Source organism: Thunnus maccoyii, chromosome 1, assembly GCF_910596095.1.
Source record: "Thunnus maccoyii chromosome 1, fThuMac1.1, whole genome shotgun sequence".
Taxonomy (NCBI): domain Eukaryota; kingdom Metazoa; phylum Chordata; class Actinopteri; order Scombriformes; family Scombridae; genus Thunnus; species Thunnus maccoyii.
In genome coordinates this window covers 23,801,718-23,826,621 of record NC_056533.1, presented here as the reverse complement: position 1 = coordinate 23,826,621, position 24,904 = coordinate 23,801,718, and the positions used below count along the sequence as shown (strand labels likewise).

General features: G+C 40.6%; 1 protein-coding gene across 15 annotated transcripts in view; it reads right to left on the bottom strand.

Moving 5' to 3' along the window:
* Window positions 1–24,904, bottom strand: part of tjp1a (tight junction protein 1a) — a 122,470-nt gene that overhangs the window by 30,951 nt on the left and 66,615 nt on the right. The window contains exon 1 of one of the 15 annotated variants that reach the window (XM_042390542.1): window positions 20,575–20,995. The exons of the other annotated variants lie outside the window; for them this stretch is intronic. Within the exon in view, the coding sequence (XP_042246476.1) occupies window positions 20,575–20,598 (24 nt within the window). The 5' untranslated portion in view covers window positions 20,599–20,995. Of the gene's footprint in view, window positions 1–20,574; window positions 20,996–24,904 lie in introns of those variants that run through there. 15 annotated transcript variants of the gene reach the window in all.

Sequence of the window (24,904 nt, the reverse complement as noted above, 5' to 3'; positions counted from 1 at the left end):
GACTCAAAGGAGTACATCTAATCAGCAAGCCTTAACAGGATATAGCACATACTTAAATAACACAAACAAACTGTCATGTTTATAAGTAGCTTTTCATAAGAGTGACAATCTACACGCCCTACACACTACACACATACTTAGTGTTTCCATATCTTGTTCGGTTTCAGTAGACAGAGTTGTAGTGTGGCTACCAGCAAGGTAGAATTTATTGCTTATTTGCATGACTGAGTCCTGGAGTCCCAAAAGTCTACATGTGAAAAGATTATGAATGACAGCGGCATGAGTAAACAGCCGGCAGAGACTGAGTGAGGTTCCAAAAACTGAGTGAACATTCCTGTATTATTCCTGGCTGGGTCATCTGAGAGAGCTGAAGCAAAGACGGTATTTAGATGCTCCTCTGACCTGCCACACTGGATTAAAACTGATGCTAGGCGGGCATCTTTTGCTTTCACTCATTCTCTAATTCAGTTGCGTCAAACATCGCCCAGGTTCCTCTTTATGCGTGATTCATCTTTTAGTATAGGCTTGCTTTATTCGTTTTATTTATGTGTCGTGTCATCCAGTATGTCAAGGTCTCACTTTGATTCACTGTTGCTGGTTGGGAATATGGGAAATGCTCAAGAACTCATAATATAAAAACTATCAGAATGTCATAATTACGGCTGCAACTAATTATTGAAATTAAACAGTTTCAACCTCAGAAATAAAGGTTCTATTATTAGGTCAAAAGGGAATTCCTTCATTTGTGTCTGTTAAACTCCCAGAGTGCTATGTCCTCAGCTTTAAACTACATCTTTACTCAGCTTCCCTCCAGCTGATGAAGCAACACTGCTGTCCTTTCTGTCTGCCTGCAGGGAGTGATGGTACAGCTGTCTGTGGCAGCATGCTGAGCACGGTCCAATGTGGCAGGGGAAGGACAAGACATAAACATCACCGCACGTGGCAGGGTGCTCATTTACTACACCTTCTATAATCAACCTTTGAAAACACACCATGTCATCTGTCCACCCTATCATCGTGATAATCTCGCTCCCTCACCCCTTAATCATCACCTTATCTCCAAACCATCTCACCCATCATCTTCAGCATCTCCACAGTCATTACTGTCATCACATTCCCTTATCCTAAATATACAGTTTACAGTATGTTCACACTGCAATGTTGCCGACTGCACGGGATGAGACAGACCAACACACAGCTGATAAGAGTGTCTCGTGCTTGTTGACATACACAGACAGAGAATAGATTAGTCACGGAAAGAGACTGAAGGCAAAGAAGTAAAAGAGCAAATGTGCTAAAATAACTTTCAAACAAGAAGCTAACGAGACACATTCGAAATTACTGTTACATTTGGGATCATAACAGCAAGGTGTGGAGTCACAGTCAATACAGCTATATATGCACACATATAACTTGATAAGAGGCGATTAGTTGATAATTTGATTGAGAGAAATTTATTTGACAACTGTTTTGATAATTGATTAATTTTCCTTGCAAAAATGCCAAACATTTGTTGATGTTGGCTTCTCAAATGTGAGCATCGCACATGAGCTGAATATCTCATGGCTCTGGACTGCCAGTCTGACAAAACAAGCAATGTGAACATGTGACCTTGAGCTCTGGGAACTTATAACGGGCATTTTTCCCAATTTTCTGAAACTACAGAAAACTGTAGGCACACACTATGCTATGCTGCACTTACTGTAGGCCTCCTAATCTGGGTTGGTGCGTCAATCTTTTCCTTTCACTCCTCTGCTTCATATAGCCTAACAATGAATTAGTTGGCATGAACCTCTAGAATACACAGTTAACCCTTTGACCCTAATTTCCATGGCTGCTCTGTGTGGATGTTATTTATGTCCATAATTGGCGCAGAGGGCTTGGGTGTCCCCCCCTCTCTATACCTCCTTCTCCACTCCCCCCTCCCCTGTCTGCCCCTACGACTCCCACAGTAACGCCACTATTGTGTGAAGGGACCTGACCCATTTAACCACGGCTCCCCTCAACATTCCCAAACACATCCATTCCTCTGAAGTGTTTTGTGATATATTCATCCATCCGTTCATCCATTCATTCATCCAACAGTCCAGGCAGGCAGAGGGGAGCTATACCATGAGAAACAACAGCGCGCTGGGGTCATGTGACCAGGCGGTCAGGCGGGCAGGTGGCCTTATCCTTGAACTGTAGATTGCACTGATAGGCAGGGAGGGGGAGGAGGAGGAGGAGGAGGAAGAGAGCAAGGCTGTGGGTTGGTTGTACAACTTACATATACAGTACCAAAGGACAGGGCACAGAAAGGTGTAGCAGACGACATATTAAAGGTTCGTTTTTTACTCTTTGCTCCCTTGTTCGTTTTTATCTCACACACACAAATGAATGGTAATCAATAAACTAAGTCCCTAAATCCATTCAGAAAGCAAGCTGAGACAATGGGAATGACTAACATTTTAACATTAAAACATATTTTGTTCCGTCGAATTTCCGTTCACACCCACGCACTGACCGTAAACCTTGCTAGGGAGGGCTTACAGTATGCGAGGGTGTATGAGCCACATGGGTGTAGGCCTGCTTGCACTAATAACAGGCCATGAGTCAAGTATGTACCGTGCTTGAAGTGAAAAAAACAAGTGTCTTTATTCCCCTTAGTCAGAGGTTGGCGTGTGTATCCGCCGCTATCAGCAAATCATTAAGAATTACATCCTGAATTTCTGCGGTGAATAAAAGATACTAAGAGGTATTGCTGATGTTTACAACATGAATTTGTTTAATCAGGGGGACAACCATTACAATTAGCCTGTTACAGTTAAACATAATTGACTATGTACACTAGTTTTACTGTGTGATGCAATGAAGTCATCAGGCCGGGATGCCCTTAGTTCCTTGTATTCCCGGCGACATGCCTGGATACTTTCTCTTCTTTCTACTTTTAGTGTGTCACACAAATGAAGCACCTCTGCATCACCATACTCTATGTCCAGTTGTCCCTCAGGCTATCTACACTAGCTTTGACGTGTGGTGCAATTTAGTCATCCGGCCTGCAATGGAGAACTCCGTTGGTGGGCAATGAAAACATTATTGTAAGGTTAATATAACGTTACTTAGACTAGCTGCCAACAGAGAAAAGCAGGCAGGTGAGAATGGGAACTGGTGAGCGTCACGTAGTGCCCTCTGGGTAATGTAGATTATTTAGCGCCATTATCAATCGCCCAAAGAACCTGGTATGGAGAGGGCAGAAAAGAGTACCGGCTGCTTGTGAGAAGTGCCGGTGCACAAGAAAAAGTTATGGTGCACCAAAGAGTAAAATGAGAGAAAGTGATTTTCTGTCTGTATATGACCATGACAGTGGCAACTGACCAAAAAATAGTATTTTCAGTGGTGCAAAAACATATTGAAATGTGTACTTATGTTCAGCTTGTGAATGGTAAAATCACTACTATACAGTATATCATGCCAGGGTGGGTTACAGTGAATGGCTGATGTGTAGTACACCCAAGAAATGTTTTGTTGTTTTAATGAATGTTAATCATAATCTTCTTTAAAGCAGATTCTGCACTGAATAACAAGTCTGCAAAAAGGCTAGCAGAAAAATGCAGGCTAAAGTGTTTATGACAGAAACGAGTTAAACTGGTACATTCAGGTATGGTGGTAACAGCCAAGATGGTTAAGGAGAGAGAACCTGCCTATTTCTCACAGCTGGTTAGGATATTTACTCCTCTGGGACTATAGCTCTATCTCTCAGATGAGATTATGATACTAATTAATCACTGCATTTTGAAGTGATGATTAACAGGCTGGTTTGATTGAGTGCGAGGTATAAGCAGGGTACGAAGCAAACAGCAATAGAGTCCAAGTCTGAGAAAAACTAAGGATAGGATGAACTGGATATTTTGAAAGCCTTCTGGGACAACAAGGATAATCATGACAACGCTAACATTTTAAATTTAATAAGATACTTCAGAACAATAAAAAACAATTCAATTTAACAGAATGAATTTCAACAGCTAATTAAAATGTGTTGTGGATGAAGAAGATCAATGTGGTCTCATCTTTCAAGGACAGAAATTATCAAAGAGAAACTTTCTGTGTGGAAAAGATCTTACCCGCTGTAGCTCAGTGCCCAACGGTTATTCAGTTACAGGAACATTTTAGGTCACACAAAAGAAAAGATCACAGAATGCGCAAAGGCCAGAACAAACATGACCACAAGTGTGTCTCATTTTCTGTAGTAAAAAAATAATGAAAATACTGACGAGAACAAAGGATGAGGTTTATCTCTGAAGTCACAGAGTTGTGTGAAACAATGGTGCGCTTGATGTTGCACAAACTGACGGCAGCCTAGTGTATTTATACATCCATATTAGTCAGGCTTGAGTTCTGGCCAGCAAGGCCCAGGGCTGGGAAACAAAGAGCAGCCATCAAACCACACACATGTGTACTTATACAGACACACACACACACACAAACCATGATCTAACACTAAAGGGCCTCTTTGTTCAGGCTACAGCCAGCCTGGCTTGGCCCTGCCTGGCCCACCATAACACACAGTCCACTACAGAATCAGATGATAACAGCTCACTCAGGCTCTTCAAAGGCAGAGACTAATCCAATTCTTTGGGGCGTACTGATGAACCGACTGGAAAAATGACTGATAAAATGGACAATAATAACCTGCTGCAGAGAGCTATGATAAATAGGGTCATGTCAGGCATGCGAGTCTTCATAGCAAACCTCTCAGTCTCCTTAGTAATCAAACATCATTCACAACATCAACAACATATTCACATTTATGTAGAATTTAAACAAAATGCGTGCCAGCAGCTTAATAATCCTGGCACAGTAAGTGTATTCATTTGGCAACAAAGTGAAAAGTCAGCTGATGAGCTTCACCAAACTTTTTAGCCAGAAACAGCCACAAATATGTTGACCTAGGTCACAAACCCAAGATAGGGGCATTGAGTACAAAATAATAATTCAGCACAGAGACGTGTGCGGTCAAACACACCCCTTCCTAACTCTAAGTTGTTTTCTAATGAAAAAGAACTATGTTAACTTAAAAGGAAATTGACAAAACAACAGGTGCCAATGAGGTCATCTTATGACTAATGTCATGTGTTGAGGGGAGGTTTAGAAGGAGGGGCACAATACAAACCCTTTATCAGTGCTTCACCAATGACATGTTGTCCACTTGTCTATTACTCACCCCCTTTCCACATCTAACTTCCCTTTATCTAAACCACAGGAATGCTTCATGCAGTGGGTGTATCAAATAGAAAGTCTAAGATGCAGTTTTTGAGAAAAACAGACAGGATTAAAATGTGGGAGAAGTGAAGAAAAAGATGAAAGGATAGGTCAGGACTGACTTTTCTGCCACTGAATGAGTACAATTCATTATTCACATCAGAGAGTACTGTGGTATAAAAAAGAAATACAGAGCAATGGGCTAGCGGCAGAGTGTCTAGAAAACGACAAGTGTGAGGTAAAATCCTGACAAAGCTTTAGGTCAGTGTGCCTGCTCTTTTCTGATAGCCTGAGGCAGGATGTAAGCAAGAGCAGCCACAGCACCCACAGGAAAACACTCCACTTCCTGTTTGCAGGAAATAGCTTCAGCTTCGACAGAAATCCCTGTGCACACTATTGAAAATTCCTCCTAGTATAACTCACCTCATCTTACGACCTGGCCAAGTGGTCTTTGCACTCTCACTGTGTTTTTATTCAAATACACCACGGTTGATCCTAAGTGGCCCTAGCGTTTTTTTTTTCATGGCTATCAGGCACTCCTATAAACACAAATGCATGGACTACCGCAAATACCCGTCCATGAAAGGTAGAAAAAGTCAGCCCTTTATCACGCAATTTTATGTAATATCGTTCTGTTGTACTGCAGAGCGACAACAATCGCCTGGGATAGTTACAAGTTAAAGGTCTACAGAGGTATATAGAGCAGAGGAGAGGAGGAACATAAAAGAAAAAAAGTGTGGAGAGTGGAGAGAGAGAGAAAAAAATTGAGACTAACACTTGAGGATCAACATTCAGAATGGAAACTCCCACAGAGTCACCACCCTGTACCAGCAGCTTGACCCGTCACTGGGGCAATTGTGTCCATGGTAACCGTATCTCCCCTCTTACTGGACCCAGAGGAAAGACCGGGCCAGAGTGCAGCAGTACACTCAAACAACACATAATTAGAGACACGCACATACTCTATCTGGAGGGCAAGCACTCAACAGCAAACACATGCAAATGCATGAAAACCACTAATGTAAGCTTAAAACATTCTGCCTCTCAGATTAGCGTGCACTGTGCTGTCCTGTGAACTATACATTTAATAACCAACCCAACATAAATATCTGCCATCAGTTCTGTTAAACAGATGAATTCAACAGAAGCCATTTTTAGGGCAAGTTATGTCTGTGACGGAGGGGGGGGGGAGGGCTGTGAGAAGTGTGTGCATACACATGGGTGTGCAGAAGAGGGCAAGCAGCCAATAGGCAGATGATGATGATGATGATGCAGAGCATCAGTCAGCAATGGTGCAGTGTTGTGCTGACATGCTTAAATATGCTTGAGTTAATTAGTCTCAAACAGCAGCTCTACTCTGTCGTACAGCTCCCTGAAAAGCCCCTCCATCAAGGCTCTCATCAACATAACATGCAGGAAACACATACACACACACACCTCTGACTGACAACTATCTGACACAGAGTCACTGCTAGAATGGTGAGGGTAGGAATAAAATACAAAACCTATAATCCAGGCTTTTGGATTAAAACGTTAATCTGAGCCATGCTTCCCTCTGAAGTCTACTGCTGCTGTCTCATGAAAGCAAACAGGGAAATGGATAGAAGGATGGATGAATAGACGGACGGCAGGACGTAAAAATTGGAGAACACTGTCATGTCAGCAAGCATGGTTCTTACAGTTTACTGTAACATCTTTTGGAATTCAGATTAAAGTTAAAAGTAAAGTGGCGGGGAAAAAAAACACATGCCTCTAGCTGTCTCACCGCTGTAGCTGCCTGCCAACCAGTGGATGATAAGTCTGTTTATGTTTTATCTAACCTTTAACCAGAAATGATTCTGTCACTTTGTGGATAAAATACATGTTTGAAGTGATTGTGTTAAAACCTGCGACTGTTAAGAATTTTTTGCTACAATCACAACACCTGTCACCTGTTGAATTGGTGCAAAAATCCCATACCCAAATATTTGCTGTATTTATCGTTCCCACGCAAAGTTAAGCCAAAACCCTCCGGTTATCACTGGGGTATGTTACTCCTGAGATTCCCATGAGACTAGCTGATAACTGGTTCTGAATAATGCATACTTTGTCCCATTTAGATTAGTAGAGAGAACACCTGTAAGATTTTCAGAGGAAGTTAATGCCTATGCATTAATCAGTTAATTCAATCATAGCCTCCTTGGAGGAATTGCTGATCCAAATCTGTTCCACTCTGTGAGGGTTACAGATATTTTATAAAAGAAAAAAAGACAAAGTAATTCTCCGCTGTTTCATGCTGTGATGGATGTTATGGCAGACATGAGGAGCTGTGTATCGATGTTATGTTGAGGGCTGATCTATTAGCATCCTCGTTAGATAGATGACAACCGCCTACTGGGGTGCAAACACTCAACGTTTTACTTGATTAAACTGTTAACTGTTTAGCTTTTAATTTAATCTTTAATAACGATTTACAACTTATGTTTGTCTTTATCATAGGAACCGTATATAAAACGTAAAGGCTGATGTATGACCATTTGAATAAAGTGAGAGCTTTACTGGAGCCTCTGGGTCAGGTGCTGGCTCTGGACTAATCAGAGTGCAGCTCCACAGAGTTGATGTGCAGCGGGCTGTTCGCTGCTCTCCACTGACCCAGACACACAACTAGGCTCTGCTAGCATCTCATGTGCAGCTTATCCAGCAGCAAAGTCATCCCAGCTCAACCACACTAATTGTTCCCTGCCTAGAGAGACAGGCAGTGTGTTGAGGTCACAGAGGAGAGCGGTAACTTCTGGTGGGATTCTGACTTTCCACTTTCTACCATTCATTGTCCTGTTGGTTTGGTTAAAGCTAGGTCTGGGCAATTTATCAGAAAGTAATCAAAACGGATATTATGACCGACCTCATTTCAGTCCCCTTGGCATGTTTGATGAGTTCAAAAGGTTAGCAGTAAGCTGTGAATACAACGGTGAATGTTAAGTATGAGCTATAGTTTTTCAGCTACAGCTCCTCAAAAGCAGATTTCAAGATTTGTTTGCCAGCAGCTGAGTATTGTGATGGGAATTAACCTCAAGATTAGCTACAACTTCACCCTAGATCTGCAAATGAGTCTCCTGTGTGTTCTCCAACCACAGTCTGGAGGCTGAAGCAGGTCATTTCAGAAGCAATAGTCAAGCAAACATTTGTTAAAAACTCCATAGCCTTAAATACCTAGCAGATGGATTGAGATAACAGAAGCCATATAAGTGTTATTCAAATCTATTTATGATACTTAAAATGTAATATCTTTTTTGATGGTCACAGGAGATGTGAAATAAAGTCTATTTTCTTTTCCTGTTTTAGCAAACAAATAACTACAAATCTTCTTAAGAAAATATGCATTTATGATTCATCATTTCCTGTTTATTTTCCAGTACAAAGAATTAATAAGAGGTCTGCTGTGAGGACAGAGAATTTTGTATTTAAAAGTGTATTTAAAAAGATGTTGTGACAGTTTAAGCTGTGGGTTTCTCACAAACTTCAAAGGCTTGGGATGTTTTTTGTCTTATAGTCTTACTTATTAATCAGCATAACTTGTAGATTAGTTTTAACATATATGTTGGCTGAGAAGAAACATAGTGAATAAACACCTGTGCTTCAAGGATACATTGGCGATACGCTTTTGTTTATTTTTTTATTCTATCTGGTGAACTGTATCTGAACATGTGCATACACAAGCACTTGTATACAAACATACACACACCCACTCCACATGTGCTCTGTTTCTTTGTCTGTGGAAACAGACTGTGGGCCAAGGCATTGAGAACGATAACCAGATCCAGCACTGAAACCTTTGCATTCAGCCAATCACTGTAAACCCAACAATCAGTATTCCCACCCGACCCCTCCCATCACACACACACACACACACACACACACACACACACACACACACACACACACACACACACACACACACACACACACACACACACACACACACACACACACACACACACACACACACACTCTTCAGGAATGTGCAGATAAGGAGACAAGGCCCAACACTTTCACTCTGTCTGTTTCTCATTCCAAACTGTTTCCCTCACCTTTTCCTGTCCTCACCCTCGGGCTCTCTTCTTTCATTCTCCCGCTCTGTTTATCTCTTTACATGGTGTATCTAGTCTCACTTTTCCCTTCTTAACAGTCACTGAAAATGAGCTCAAAATAAAAGATCAACACAACAATATCTTACATGCAACTGATACCGGGTCAATTTAATATCAGAGAACCAAGTTACAGTGATGTAAATTGCACTATCAATAATCACAGGAAGTGAAGTACCTAAGGCCACACAGAGGGCTGAAGAAGAAACACAATTCATCAAATTGCTGACACTACAAACCTCTTGCCAACCTAAATTTGCTTATATGAATGGTTTAGGGGCCAAAATACATGATCTGAGTTTCTGCTACTTTATGAACCATCCAGACCTCTCAGATCGTCTGGGACAGGTCTGCTTTCTGTTCCCAGAGTCAAAACTAAACATTGAGAGACAGCGTTCAGTTTTTATGCTCCACATATCTGGAACAAACTCCCAGAAAACTGTAGGTCTGCTGCAACTCTTAGTTCTTTTAAATCAAGGCTGAAGACTTTTCTGTTTGTCACTGCCTTTTATTAAACCAAATTTGAAACTTTGGATTAATTTCTTACACTGCACTCTAACTTTTACTCTCCTGTTTTACAATCCCACCATAGCCACATTTACATTTAACCACCAAAGAAAATAGATATAAAGGATGTAAAACATGGTTGTTGTAGCATCCATGTTCATCTCCAAATCCTTGATGTGTGTGGCATTGGGTTTTTTTTTTTTCCTCTTACCTCTTCTGCATTTAATGAACAACAAAATAGCAGCAGTTCCAGTAAGCTACTTGTTGTCAATGGCATCATCCATTTGTTTTTCCACATAAAAGTACTCAAGCAACCACAAAAAGCCAGCAACAGATTCCCTCTCCTGTTAGTACATGAATGGTAAACTGAGAGATTAGATTTACAAGTTGCATATGGGATCGTTTTGCTAGGTTCACTTACAGTAGGTACGCTTGTCTTAAAATATTGTCAATATTGTCAATACTTGGTAGAATACTATGGTATTTAATGTTGTCAATACATCCCATTCCTACTTAACACCAACTGGGAGGAACTCCCCCAGGAGATCCACACTCTTCATTGCAACATACTACAGCGAGTGAGTGTAATAGTTTGTTAAAGCACAAAAGTCAAGCAGCACAGATTTCAAAGAATTATAGGAGTGTCCGTGTTGAATAAACTATGTTGAGATTGAGAAACCAAAACATTGGTATTCTTGGTGTTTGTGGATGATGGTTTCATTTCACACTATTGCTCAATTTGACAGTGGTGAAACTCACTGCACCACACAGGCAATCAGGCACGTACACACATGGGTTAAACAAAGGGGTGATTCAGCAAGGGGTCTTTCAGTCTGCTCGTGTTTGCCTGCTTCCACAGAACACACAGGATGACCAAAATTAGCTACTACTAGCAAGGACAAATGCAGAGTGTCCCCACTGCCACAATGCAAACGACTACACATGATTATAGTGATAAGAGTGGCATTTGAATGTTCAAACATAAACAAGAAGCAGGCAGTTGGAGTATTTGCCACAAGTAAGCAACCTCATAATTTCTTTCCAATTTCAAGTTGCACAACATCGTTCAAACTTCGCAACTCTGAACCACAACTCATAGCCGGCAGAGTCACATGGTGCCATAAAACAAGAGGCCAAGCCCACTCAACAGCATTCCCAAGCTTTCTGAGGACTTTGCTACAATAGGCATCTTGTGGGGCAGAATCTATAGTGAATTAATGAGTTACTGTTGAAGCGGCCATTTTCCCAGCCCTTAACTGGCAAAATAATTACCATTTCCCCGAGAGATGAGCGATAGGGCGGGGGTGCATGCATTCTTTAATGAGATGCACATGCACAGAAAGATAATACACAAATGACTTCTAATGACATCTACAAAGAACTTCTCAGCACCCTTCCTACAGAGGAAGCCTGCTCCCCACAATGCACCAAATGAACTAATTATAATGTAGGAAAAACTGTTGGTGCAAATCTGTAATGAATCCTCATCTTGTTATTCAGTAGTGTACATAACTGATTGAACATCATTGCCATTTTCAGAAGGCTTGGCAACTGTAGGCTAGAGGAATGACAGAAACATATTCCTACTGTCCTGATCCAAGTCCATTACTTTTGAGTATCTTCAGATACCAAGTTTTACCAACTGCATAGTTATCATGAAGTAGTCCTATATAAAGCAATTGGGAACTAACAGCTGGATAGATCTGTATTAAGAAAATATGACCTGGATCAAAGCGTTCCTTTGATTGCTTCCTATTTATATAGTACATGACTAAGAAATAAACAGAAGATTATATTTACAGATACAGTAGATGATAATATAAAACAACAATACATGTTCTAACAACAAAATCTCAATGGTGTTTCCCTGTCTGATTGAAATAAGGTAAGAAAATACTCTGCCACAAATAGACAGCTGATTTATCTTTGTAAAATAACGAGACAGCCTGCATCCTGTCATCTTATCATGTGGGGGAATAAAAGATCGGATGAGTTCTGCCAAATAGGAAGGTGGTAATCCATGAACAGTTCTGTAGGTGACATTTAGTAGTTTGCAGTCTGACCTGGATGAAACAGGACGCCGGTGTTATGTGTTCAAATTTCTTGGTTCTAGTGAGAATTCTGGTGGCTGAATTTGTAGTAGATCTAAAGTTTTTTAATGCGACAGAGTTGAAGACCTGACAAGAGCATTTTACAATAGTTCTGCATTTTACAATAAACTTGCTTGCATTGCTCTGTATTTCTAGGAATCAAGGATGTGCAAAGGAGTATCTTTGACAGCTGATGCATGTGGAGCAAACATACAAAGTATCATTAAAAATGCCTATATCGGCCCCAGTCCCACTCCTGTGGATATAGTAAGTATATCTCTTATCAATATCAAAGAAAGTTGAGGAAGATTTAAAAAGGAGGAACACTTTTGAGTTCATGTTTTGCTCAGTGTCAGTTCCATGTTTGATGCTCTATATTTCCTGCATTTACTCCTAGATTGTGTGAAAACAGCAACAAATTGAAAAAAGCTTCCTCTCCATTGGTACACTAGTAGCTATACATCAAGATTACTGTGCATATCTGTTATGAAGTGTCCTATATTATCTTTGCTCATGATACAGGTTTATTTTAGAGTATACACATACTGGATTATATGCCATAAATGTTGTAAATGTAAATTAGTCTGAAGAGACAATATTTCAACCCTACCAGCTTAAGCAAAACAACTTGCAAAGCAGAAAATAGTAGGTTTAATATTTGTTAGGATGATGACAGATTTTGAGGAAGTGTGAACAACACAGCTCTTGTCCTACACTAGTTAATGTAATACACTAAAAGAGAAGAATGGAGAAAAAGATAAAGAGATAGATATATAGAAAGAGATGCATCTGATAAGGTTTTTTTGTCTAAGGTGGGGTGGAGGGATAGAATTGCTATCACATACAGTTCAACAACACAACATGGGCAAGACACATGAGTTATAACGACAGCTGTAAAGGTGCAGCTTAGGTTGATTCAGATTGTACAGATAAGACAGATTTTAATAGGTACATACAGACTAATCATAGCTTTTTTTGCAGGTGAGAAAAAAAAATCATAGATATAAGCCTAGATGATAGTATATGAATGAAAGGCCAATCTTGTCCCAACAGGTCTCTAAAAGAAGCAAATTCCTTCATCGGGAGGAAGTCTGATATCTTGGAAATTTGCACGCTTCAATAGTGCTGGGAATGATTATTCTTTATTTCAGCAGTCTCCCTTAGGCTGATGACTCTTTCACAGACAGAAAGAACAGTGCTATACTTCCAACACTGAGAACCAACACTGTGAAAGATAAGCAAATGAACACACAGCAGAATGTGTGTGTGTGTGTGTGTGTGTGTAGAGGCATGTAGGGCAACAAGCCTTGGGATGAATCTGTTCCGGCCTCTTTCTCTCTTCCCTAACCAGCTGAGCCACGGCTGCCACATGCACTCCCTCTTGTCTCTCTTGCCCACCCCATACCCCTGCTTCCCCTGTCTCTCTCTCTCACCATCTCCCTCTTGCTATTTCCTCTGTCTCACACACACAAAACACCCTGTGTCAAATCCCTTATGCCTGTAGTGGGAATGATAAATCCCTGCAGAGACCTGCCCTGCCAAAAAGGATGCAGGGCTGGCTTGGAGTGTCCTAGCTTTGCTGGGGTGGGTGTTTGATACGGAACAAGGGACAAACCAAGACTCAGGGTTAAATGATATTTCCATCCATCCAGCAGGTGAGTGAAAAGTGCTGGATGGAGGGGCAGACCACCACTCAGACCCTTGTGTTTTCATCCTGCCTGTAACATGCTGCTCCTCAGGCCTCACACAACCTGGCTGCATCTAGCAGGTCTACTTTCCATCACTAGATTTAAGTCTGGAAGCATCCACTTGAAAACTGATTCAGCCCATTCTAACCAACAAACATTTAGATGAAAGCATGACGCATTGAAGATCTAAATTGAAGTATGCCACCTTGATTCAACCAGGCATGACTGCATCACGTTCTGGCTGTGACACGGTTTTGTTTCCGTCCTCTGCACGACGTCATACCCTACCAGGAGCATTTCAGAAGCGAAACGTTTGCTCCAGCAGGGCCAAAGAGAAGAGAGCCACCGCTCTACCTCGAGATGAAGCAGGGGACCGGGCAGTCATGGCAGCAGTGGTGTCATAAAATCTTGTGGTTTTAAAACTTCCAAGATGAACCTCTTGTCATCCATGGTGACAAATACCCTCTGACCAGTTGACTTCTGGCCCGATTATAATGTAATGTTGATGTAAAGATGTGATATACTATCAGGAGTCTTCACAGGGTGTTTCATTTTGAAAATTGACCAGACGCTCTGTGCCATTCCTGTCCTGTCTGACTTCCTGCCCAGCTCAAAGTGCTCTGTGCAGCTTGCATGGCTTCCATCAAAAATAGACTGGGCACGTATTTTTAGCGGAGGAGAGCGGAGAGCTGCTTCTGAAACGCACTGTGGCATGTCTGGTGGGATCACAAGCATTGACCAGAGTGGCTGCGATCAGCTTCGGCGGCCGTGTCACAGCCGGAAGGCGACACAGACGCGCCTGGTGGAATCGAGCAGTGACTCATCGTGCTTATTTAACTACTTGTCTTTTTTTTTCAGAAACTACTTTAGACAGAAATTAGACAACATTTCAGAACCGCACCCATGTTATTCCAGAAAAATCAGAGAGCAATGACAGCTCAGCAAGTGATTCATCTAATCAAGTATAGGAAGGGTTCATGTTGACGTCCCATAAAGCAGATGACTTTCAATCATCTTGAATACTTTTCATTTCGTAATTTATGCACGCGACCACAAAGAAATGAAATGTGTGGATTGTTTTTCAAGGCTACTGCTAGTCTTGACGACAGCAAAAAACTTTGACCCATGTCAAGCAAGGAAATTTTACTCCACCCTATCCTGCATCTGAATTTAATAGAAATAGATATTAATGTGATTTATAATATGCTTTGTAAAATGAAAAAGCCCAAGAGCTATAATGCCATGATTATAGGAGAGAGAGAGCGAGAAGAGAGACAGACTTTTTAAGATCTGCCATGTGACTCAGATTATAGCCGGTGCATCCCTCCCTCCCACTCCTTCCTTTCTCTGTTTCACCCCTCCAATAACCCCTCCCCACATCACCTCCTCCCTCAGAAGGCATTCTCTGTTTTCCCTCTTTTTTTTCCTCTCTCTGCTATCCACCTGCCTCCTGCTGTGTGTTTCCGCCCTGGATTTCACTCCAGAGATGAAATGATAAGCAGGTCAGATATCCTTGATAACTGCTCACACTTCAGTCATCTGGTACTGAAAACACATAAACATCTGCTTTCTCTCAATGTTTTCATCTAGGCTCTGACATAAGGTGATAGTTCAGGAACAAGGAGCTCACTTTCTTTATCGCAGTACAGTGTCTTCTCTTTCTCAAAACTGGTGAACAATGAAATTTGATTCCTCCCTTTAGGAATCAAGTGTATTATATCTGGTCATATGGAGACAATCATACTCAAATTAAGCTTAGCTCTGTATGCGTCTGTGTGCTGAACTCTAAAATACATTACATGTTCCATAAACCTAATCATAAAAATTTGTTTCTGACAAAATAAATAACATGAACGCATTAACTGAATCCAGATAGGTCAAAAGCGGGGGACAAACAAGCCAAAAAACTGGAGCCCAGCTGAACCAACTAGCCCCCGGTTACTGCCTTCAATATGGGAAACTGGCAGCCCTCTCATCTTATACGCAGAGACAACTTACACCTGCCCACCTTAAGGGCTTAAAGGCTATAATCAAAAACCTGCCTGTTAGTGTGAGTTTTGCTGCATGTATGGCTGTATTTTGTGTCTCAATTCCCTTTTAGACCACAGATGGATGGACTTTTTGCATCATTTTGGGCGGTAGCTGTTGTCTACAGTGACCAAAAGAGCACTGACCGCCCTTTACCACATGTCTTAAAATGTTCTCAATGATACCAGAGAGTTTTCCCTGTGTGACTTTTGGATGTGCAGCTTTCATGTTTGTTCTGTCTTCTTTGTTTGTTCTATTTGTTAACAACAATCATACTTATAGTCCACATGGTCTGAATCTACTGCACACCTGAAAATCTTGCAAGGAGAATCGCTCTCTTGACGTGCTTTAATGATGCTTTTTTTGTGAGTTTAACCCTAACCCTTTGTTCAAACTGAACTGCATTAACAGAAGATGAGATAAATGCGAAACAACTCCTTGTCATACAAACAAGACATTAGCTGTTCCGTGCTCTGTTTATCACTTGCCACATCAGCACTGATTCTCTAAAAAGGACGAGGAGCCTAGGACACAGAACAAAAACACCAGTAGGACTCTTTTCCTCTCCCTCGCACGTGGTCCTCTAATTACATTTCTCTCCTTCGGTGATGTAAATGGAGATGTGTAATCATCAAAGCAAAACAGAAGCTGTTCTTGGCCCACTGTGAAACCCTAATTAATACAACCTCCTCCATCCAAATGCAGTTTCCATTTATTTCAGTCAAAACACAAGTCTAAAAGGCTAGAAGGACTACGAATGCTCTAAATTACATTTCTTCTTTTTGTTGCATCCACAAAGTAAACAGGAATAGCTGAAGGCTGCACATAAGGAGTGAGGCCAGTCTTTACTGTGGTGAAGGAGAGGCCCCATTTACACCTGGATACATTATCTGGATAATAATATCCTAGTATTAAAATGCATTCTTGTTTTCTCAACTGTGTCCGTATTGTGACTGAATCACAATATGCGAATTAGCTAGGCAGAGCTGGCGGACTTGTCAGCAAACATGGCACCAGGTCAATGGAACTGCTGCCATGAATGGATATCATTCACTTTTTTGTGAGGGAAACCTTCCAGTTACCAACTATTACTTTACAGAACTTGCTTTAGCTGGCAGGAAGAGGTGGAGCGAGGTGACCTTTCAACTTAATGGGACAATTTCTTTTCTTATGAATGTGGAAATGCGGTATGGATTGCATTTACACCTGGCTGAGATCCGATCACAATGCAAGCCTGACCACCTCCAAATGTGGTCTGGCTGATCCGATCACATTCCAACCACAATGTGTTCTGAGTGCCTTTACACGTGGCGTTAACATGTGTTTTTCTTTATACAGATAACGTATCCAGACACATATCATATGTTAATGCCAGGTGTAAATAGGGCCTCAACGTCAGCTCTTTAGTGGATTAATGTGGTTTTCAACTAGTCTGTTAAATAATTGATTCATGAAAAAAAACAATGCATAAAGTGATCAAATGATACTGTGATTTAAATGATACTATACAAAAAGATTGATAATCAAGACTTGGAGTCTACAGTTATGCTAGTGGCTTTGTGAGGCTGCTCTTAGGCACAGCTGAGCTTCGAGCTAAATGCTAGTGCCAGTATGCTAACATGCTCACAATGCAGATGTTAAGCAGGTATAATGTTACACATCTTTACCAGCGTGTTAGCATTTGATAATTAGTGATAAACACATTAAAGTACAGCTGATGCTGATGGTAACGTTGACCAAAGTTACTTCAATTCATCCTGAGGGAGACAGAATTGAGTGTACCCATTTCCTAGAAATGCATCCAATGTGTTTTTAGGACAGTTCAAAACCAAAAATGGAAAAGTTCAGCAGTCACCAAAGTCAGTCAGTATGATTCATCCTCTGGGAAGCATTAATGTTTGTACAAATATTGGTGCCAATCCATCCTGTAGATGTTGAGCTGCTGGTGGCGCTAGAGGAAAAGTCAGGGAATTACCAAGGTAGTTGGTATTCATCCTCTAGGGACTCTATTAATGTCTGTAAAAAAATTCATGGCAATTCATCAAATAATTGTTGAGATATTTCTGTCTAAACCAAAGTTGTGGAACAACCAACTATCCCAATAGTCATATTCCTTTCACATTCACAATTCTGTCCTTAAATTATTATTTTTTTTAGAAATATAAGTAAAATACTTCTCAGATATGTACATTTTACAACTTCACTTTTTGTTACTCAGTTGCTGAGGTGTCTTTCCTTTTATCAAAGGTCAGCCAACCACCATAAACAGGCCAGCTTGGTTGCTTCTCTAACAAGGAAAAAAAGCCATACATGACAGTAATACCAAACCTTCATATATGGCTTGAGAAAATTTAAGATGTGGACTGTGATTAAGAGGCCTGGAACAAGGCAAGTTTTCAACCAACTTTGGAAGCAGTTGCAACCAGCAAGGCTGTCCTTTCCTCCCCCTGTGGTGCCAGAGCAGGAACTCTGGCACCAAACGGAAAGATCTCCTCCTTTCTGTCTACACAGAAACACATCATACTCTAAACAGCAATTAACATAAATTATTATTTTGTGGTTTAGGTCTATCATGACAAACTGAAGGCAGTGACATACTATTAGTACAAAGTATTGTGCAATAATACCATTATTGACCTGTGAGACATGAAGTCAACACACCCACATGTTACTCTATTCCTGGGAGATAATACCTCGACATTTTATTATAGGTTTATGATCACCTGGAGTATTAATTGCTGAGTGACTCATGCTGGTGTTATGGCAGTTTATTACAACTCATCAGGTGGATATCGAAAGAGAGGGCTAAGACAGAGGAAAGCAAGCTGTACTTGTTTCACAGATTGTGTCTGACAACGCAGGATGGACCATAAAATTTAGTTAGGGCAAGTCTGTCTCACTAAGTTAACAAATACTCATTGTTATATCTCGTGAACAACATACTAGGCATAACATTTTACTAGAAAGTGCAGTGGTTAGAGCTCAGTGATATGGTTAAAAATCAATATCACAAAAAGAATATTTTTCATTAATTATATTAATGCAAAAAGACCACTTCTTACTGGATTAACAAGTGTCCAGTAAGAAGAACTGGGCACATTTTTCACAAACAGTGTAAGAAAGATTTTACTCTGAAGCAGCAATAGGAAGTGCTGTCTTAGTTACTAAAGTTAGCGCCCATAGTAGCTCACTGCTTGACAAAACATAGTCAATAAAAGATAAAAAATTCTGATATTTTTCCAGCCCTTTTTTGTCAGTGATCAGTTTAAGTTCTGATCATAGTTGCTCTTGATACAGCATAGCGTGTTATGTTTACAATTACTGAAAACTATTTAACACTGTCACTCAATCTTAATAGTTTCACCTTTAATGCAAGGCAACGTTTCCTAGAAAATCAGGAATAACAAGAAGTTGAAGGGTAACACTGGTATGAATAATAAGTGCATAATAACCTCTTGGCTCATTACCAACTTCAAGCATAATAAAGTAGTAAGTTTTATGTCAAGGCGTGAACCAAGCCGTCATATACAGCGTAACGTCACCAGTGGACATTATGGAGCTGGTTTCGCTTAACTGGAACAACCAACCAAACCTGAATATCACCTCTGTCAAGCCCACAGTACATTCCTCGCTTGTCAAACTGAAAAAAAATAACATTGGAATAGACTACTGAACACACTGTGTACAAATATTTAGGTCTAATAAGAGGATTGACCCACTTAAAATACCTTCTGTAGTACCCTTTGCTATTCAATGTTAGCAAAATGTTGCTTTTATAACAAAATTAATGCACTTAAAAAAGCAACACAGTCACGTGGTGCATGTTTGCAAATGTAAAGGTCACCTACTGATGAAAGCCTTACAATATATTAATAGTACAGTATAACTTTACAGTATATTCTGAAGACTGTTCTGCTGTCTGTCAACACCTGACCTGACCCAGTTTTGACCAAATTTTCACCAATGCTTCACTGATGACTTATCTAAAATATATGATATAAAACTAGAAAATATGCCAGCCATGACAGATATTCATCCAGGTGTTTTTAAGCTGATGAATGGACAGCAACTACAGACAGCTGGTACAGCGTTGCAAGTGACAACAACCCATACATTAAACCATTCATTCCCTGAAAGGGGTATTCAGAAATTAGACTAGACATGTAATCCAAGGGGTCCACAAAAATAGATTATACTTAAATTTCAGTGTTATTCTATTTACATACTGTTTAAACAGTAAAATTGTGCATAAGGATCACACTTTGGATGACAGGTGGCTGGCTGTTTCTCCCGAGTTACTATCATCACCCTACTACACATTGTCATGAGTTACACGTTAACTTTAATAGAACAAAAAACATTCTCAAACTGGGATTTCATAGTAGTGCAGCTGATCAAATGGAATGTGTTTAATCTATTCTGGGCTCTCTGACATTGTGAAAAAGTTTGGATTCCTTGTATTAGGGCAGAATGTTTGCCTTGGAGGCAGTTAGTTTTCAGATCATGGGGATTTCCTCCCACTGTTTTAATTAACTATTATGACAGTGACTCTTGAAATCAACAGGTTGCATTTCTAAGCACAGCTGGGTGACTTTTGTGTTATCAGTGGCGCCTTATCAGTCAGTAAAAGTCAGATTACTGAGAAACTAGTATAGTACAAACAGCATGGCTAGATATAGGCTATGTTACTAGGTATAGATTTACAGAATAACGCCTGAGCAACACACACAAACACCACCACCATTAAGCACACCATCACTACAACCAAAAGTCTTAGTTACAAAGTTTTACAGCCACTCTTACGGTATAATTAAGCATGTTTCCTATTTTAGAGATTCAGGTTAACACGAATACTGTTGAACAAAAAAAAACTTGAATTTTATCCGGCCAGGTACCCACCTTATTTGAAGCTTTGGAGGACATTATACACTCCTATTCCGCTTCAAAAGTGGCAGGTTAAAAGTAGTTGCTGTTTTGGTTTTGATAATCACTTGGGTGAGTGCGCTATTTCCTTCCAGTTGAATTTTCGCCCAGCTGCCGCCACGCCGGGCTACGTTGTTATTTTATTTTATCCGGGACGACGGGAAACATGTCACGAAAAGCCGTGTAGAAAGTCCAAAGTTCATTATCTTATCTTCGTTGCCTGATAGGTTAACGTTAGTCCAGTCGAGTACCGAGTCATGGAAGAAACTCGAGTTGGAAAAAAAACAGGAATTAAACCACCTTGCTTTTAAACGTTTCCTCGCTGACCTCTGGATGAAAAGTTGGGCAGAGTAGGCATCACTCGGACGGTGCACAGCAATGGCAGGCTGAGTAAACCTCTCCCTGCTCTCGGCTCTGTGTCTGTGCGGGGCGGACCATTGCACATTCGTAGGGGTGCAATACACTGGGAAAACGGGGGCATTGCCCTTATGTCCCGAGAAGTCTCCAAAGATAAGGGAATTTTGTTGGGATCTACGCGAATATATATTATTGCCTTTCTCTTTTGTTAAATTTTTATTTTCTATCTTTTTCTGTCGCGTCTAAAAAAGTGTCCACCCCTGTTCTCTATTATGGAATAAACAGTCCGGGATACAATAAGGAGAAGCGACGCCGCTGTCCCTCCTGATGCTGAATGCTCACTTTCACTGTGTGGTGATGGTTAGTGCTATATGTTAGCCTGTTACACAAGGACTACAGTAGCCTTTAATCTCAAATTTGAGGAAAAAATATCACAATATATATTCAGTTAAAAGCTTTGGCCCTCCTCTATCAAACTGAACGCAAAATGTGCAAAATGGGCGACACAAAGCCAAACAACGTGAGCAGAATATTTATAATGTTAGGCAACCATTTGCCATTTCAGTGTTTGTTTTGGGGTAGTGCTTCTTGTAGCTTAAAAAATAACAAATTCAGCGACATCAAAAGATTTTCTTAGCACAGAGAAAATCGGGAAAGTGTTTGTGGTTGATAAGTCACCCCACAGGAAACCACAAAAGCCATTCTGTAAAGTTCCTATGACTTCCCAAACCAGACCCCACCCACAGGATGTAATCTCTGCTTGTATTGTTTCAAAGTTTACTTCTGTTTTTAGCAAAACACGATCTGCAATATAAAAGTAGGCCATAGTAGGGAATCACAAAAATGGCAAAGCTGTGTGACATTAAAGTTTTTCAGTGTCTACTGTTACAGTGAATGTCAATGTTAGCCGTTACCATATGAACTTACAGACACGCCCTATCTTTTCCAAACAAACTGTACAATCGCATTCCCTCAATCTAGCTTCTTCAATGATTACTTCCTTTGTATCTTTTTTTTTGCTCAACTGAGAGGAGGGCTCGGCAGCAGTGTAGGTGGTCTAGAGGTTAATTCCCACCAGACATAATCCTACAAGGCTAAAATACCGCCAGTCATGAGTAGCAGACATGTCCTGAGGGTTGCTAACAGAGGATGACCTCCAGAAAGGCCGGGTCATGCCGAGAAGAGGATCAAGACAGATGAACGACTCAAAACCTGCAGCCATACTTCAGCCAGGGAACCACACACACATTTCCATTCTTCAATAAACTAATACACATTTTCTTCATTGAAACACAGAATATTGTTCTACCAATCGCTCGGGGAAAAAAACAATGCATGGGAAAAATGCAATTAAGTTTAAAACAGAAACACTGATGTTAAACATGCCACATGGATGATACATACGAGTATAGACGCAAGTCGCTCGCTCCTTCTGAAGCTCCTCAAACGCCTGTCAGGATCGATCAGTGCGGACAGCAGGATGTTTAACATGATCGCTCACTTGTCAACTAAGTAATTTTCAATGAAAATAATAAAACTGGAGCTAAAAAATATCTCCAATCACCTTTAAAAATGACAATAAACAGAAGCCTTCCTCTGCTGCTCGCCTCTCGCTCTCATCCACACCTGTGATTGTGCCTCAGATGGTCTGACAGAGAGGAGCAAGACATTAGTGACACCCCAATGTGATCAAAGCTATCTTTGTCTTATGTGCTTACATCCCTGCTCCCATCTCTCTCTCTCTCTCTCTCTCTCTCTCTCTCTCTCTCTCTCTCTCTTTTCCCCTGACACACACACACACATAACCACACACATACACAAGAACAGAGATGCTTCTCTTTCGGGCAACGGGCAGCTTCAAAGCTCAGGTGCGCTCATGGAAGAGCAGGCACATGGAAAACAAAGGCGAACATGCAGGCCCACATTTGGTTGGAGCACATCACAGGGTTCACTCAACCCAGCTTCTCCTGCAGCGATAAGGCTAATGTAGAGTGAAACAGCATAAAGTGCACAACCTACAAATTGTAAAGCTGGCTGTTTATGCGCATACAGGTGTTCACGTAAGCAAACATATAGTACAGCCACGTGGTAATGAACAGAGAAGAACATGAGGTTTGGTGTGAAGTGGCTGACTTGCGTTGGTGAAAGTTCTTTAAGCAGATGTTGTTTCCTTGTCTTCATCTGTCTTGAGTTTGGTGTCTGTGAGAGGCTGTGTGATCCCTCCGGTGCCCTGTTGACTCAAGGCTGTCCTGCAGGTCCAGCAGAGGCTCTTTGTTTCTACATACTAATAGAAACCTTCTGGAGACACGGGATGAAACTGGAGGTCTCTATCAGTCCATGCCGAATTACTGTAGGTAAACTATGGCTACAGAGAGAAGGCATTCGTCTACAGGCTTTTTTGGCATGTAAACATGCATAAAGGATTTTTGTAGGTTGTTTAAATAGTTACAGAACCTATTTAAGCATATTAATCTTCTCAGTAAAAGCTACAAAGGGACAGGTTGTTGTGTAATAATCAGTATACAAATGTCACATCTCTGCTTACGAGGCCAACTGTTTGTGACCAGATTAGTATCATATGACAGGATTACCAGGCATCTCTCAAATTCACCCCCCTTTCCTTCCAGGTCAATATTGTTCAGGCTTTTGTGTGTGACTCAAATAGTAAACACACATCTGGTTTCAGGATTTTAAGAAACACAGACTTAACATGTAATAAGCCCCAGACATGGTTCAAGTTACAATTTATTCATCCATAAAATCACAGAAATTATGATGTTACCATCTTAATCAACCAACGCTGATTACAGAACATAGGAAATAAGCATCCATAAAATAAAACCATAGATAAAAACGTATACCTATGTTCCACTATAAAAAACTGCTAAAAGGCAGAACAAAAGAACCATTCAACTTATAGCATAAAAAAACCGGCCAAAGCTTTTAACCTACACCTTACCTTCCCCGTATCAGCTTAACTATCGGCTGTGCAAACACACTCCCTGCCTGCTGCTTTACATCAGAAAGGGTTTTCTAAGAAGCAAACATGGGCAGCAGGGCGAGCAATGTACAAATACATTCTTACAATAATAACTCAGGACTCCATCCGCCGGGAGAGACTTTAAAACCTGATCTTCCACTAAACCTGTCAACTGTTTCCAGTCATGCAGTCACTCTTTTCCATATTCAGAGACAGCGCAGGCGAATTATCAAGCACATCCTCTCACATCATACAGTAAGCATGCCAGTTTCCAGGAGCACTGTGCAGGTGAGCTGTTGAGCAGCAGAGTTACAGCATAACCGACATAATTATGGATTAAATAAAGAGGTTTATGTATACAAAAACAAAATTTCCTAATTACTAAATGGACCACTGTCAGTCTAAAGCCTTGCTTTGCACAATTTTTCTTTCATTGTTTCACTGAATCTGCACACTCTTCTACATGTTTTCATAACTACAAAAGAAGAATGGTATTATATATTTTGCTATCATAAGTCAACTGCATTTGATTGCAAGCGTATCAAAGGATATATAGTCTTAAGGAGAGCTCCAGAAACAGCACTTACTATATGAAAATAATATGAGGATTTTCACAGTTAAAAGTAATTTCTTATCATCAATGTTAATAATCCTGCTATTGTCAGTTTTGTTCTTCCCTAATTCATTCACAACCACAGAAGCAAAATTAGCTTAAGAGCAATCTGAAGTGCTGTTATTTTGAGTGACTTACACTTAGTTTTTGTGATGAACAAAACTTCAAGCTTTTGCAGCACTAAATTTACCATGGTGGGTCTTCAGTCAGTGACAAAGAACCAGGCTACTTTTAATCTTCTGAAGACATTTACTCCAAGAGGTGGCCTGTGATCAACCAACCAAAAAAATCTCTCATTTTCCTTTTTCTCTTCTCTCTCTCTCTCTTTTGCTCTTTCTCTTCTCAACAGATAAGGG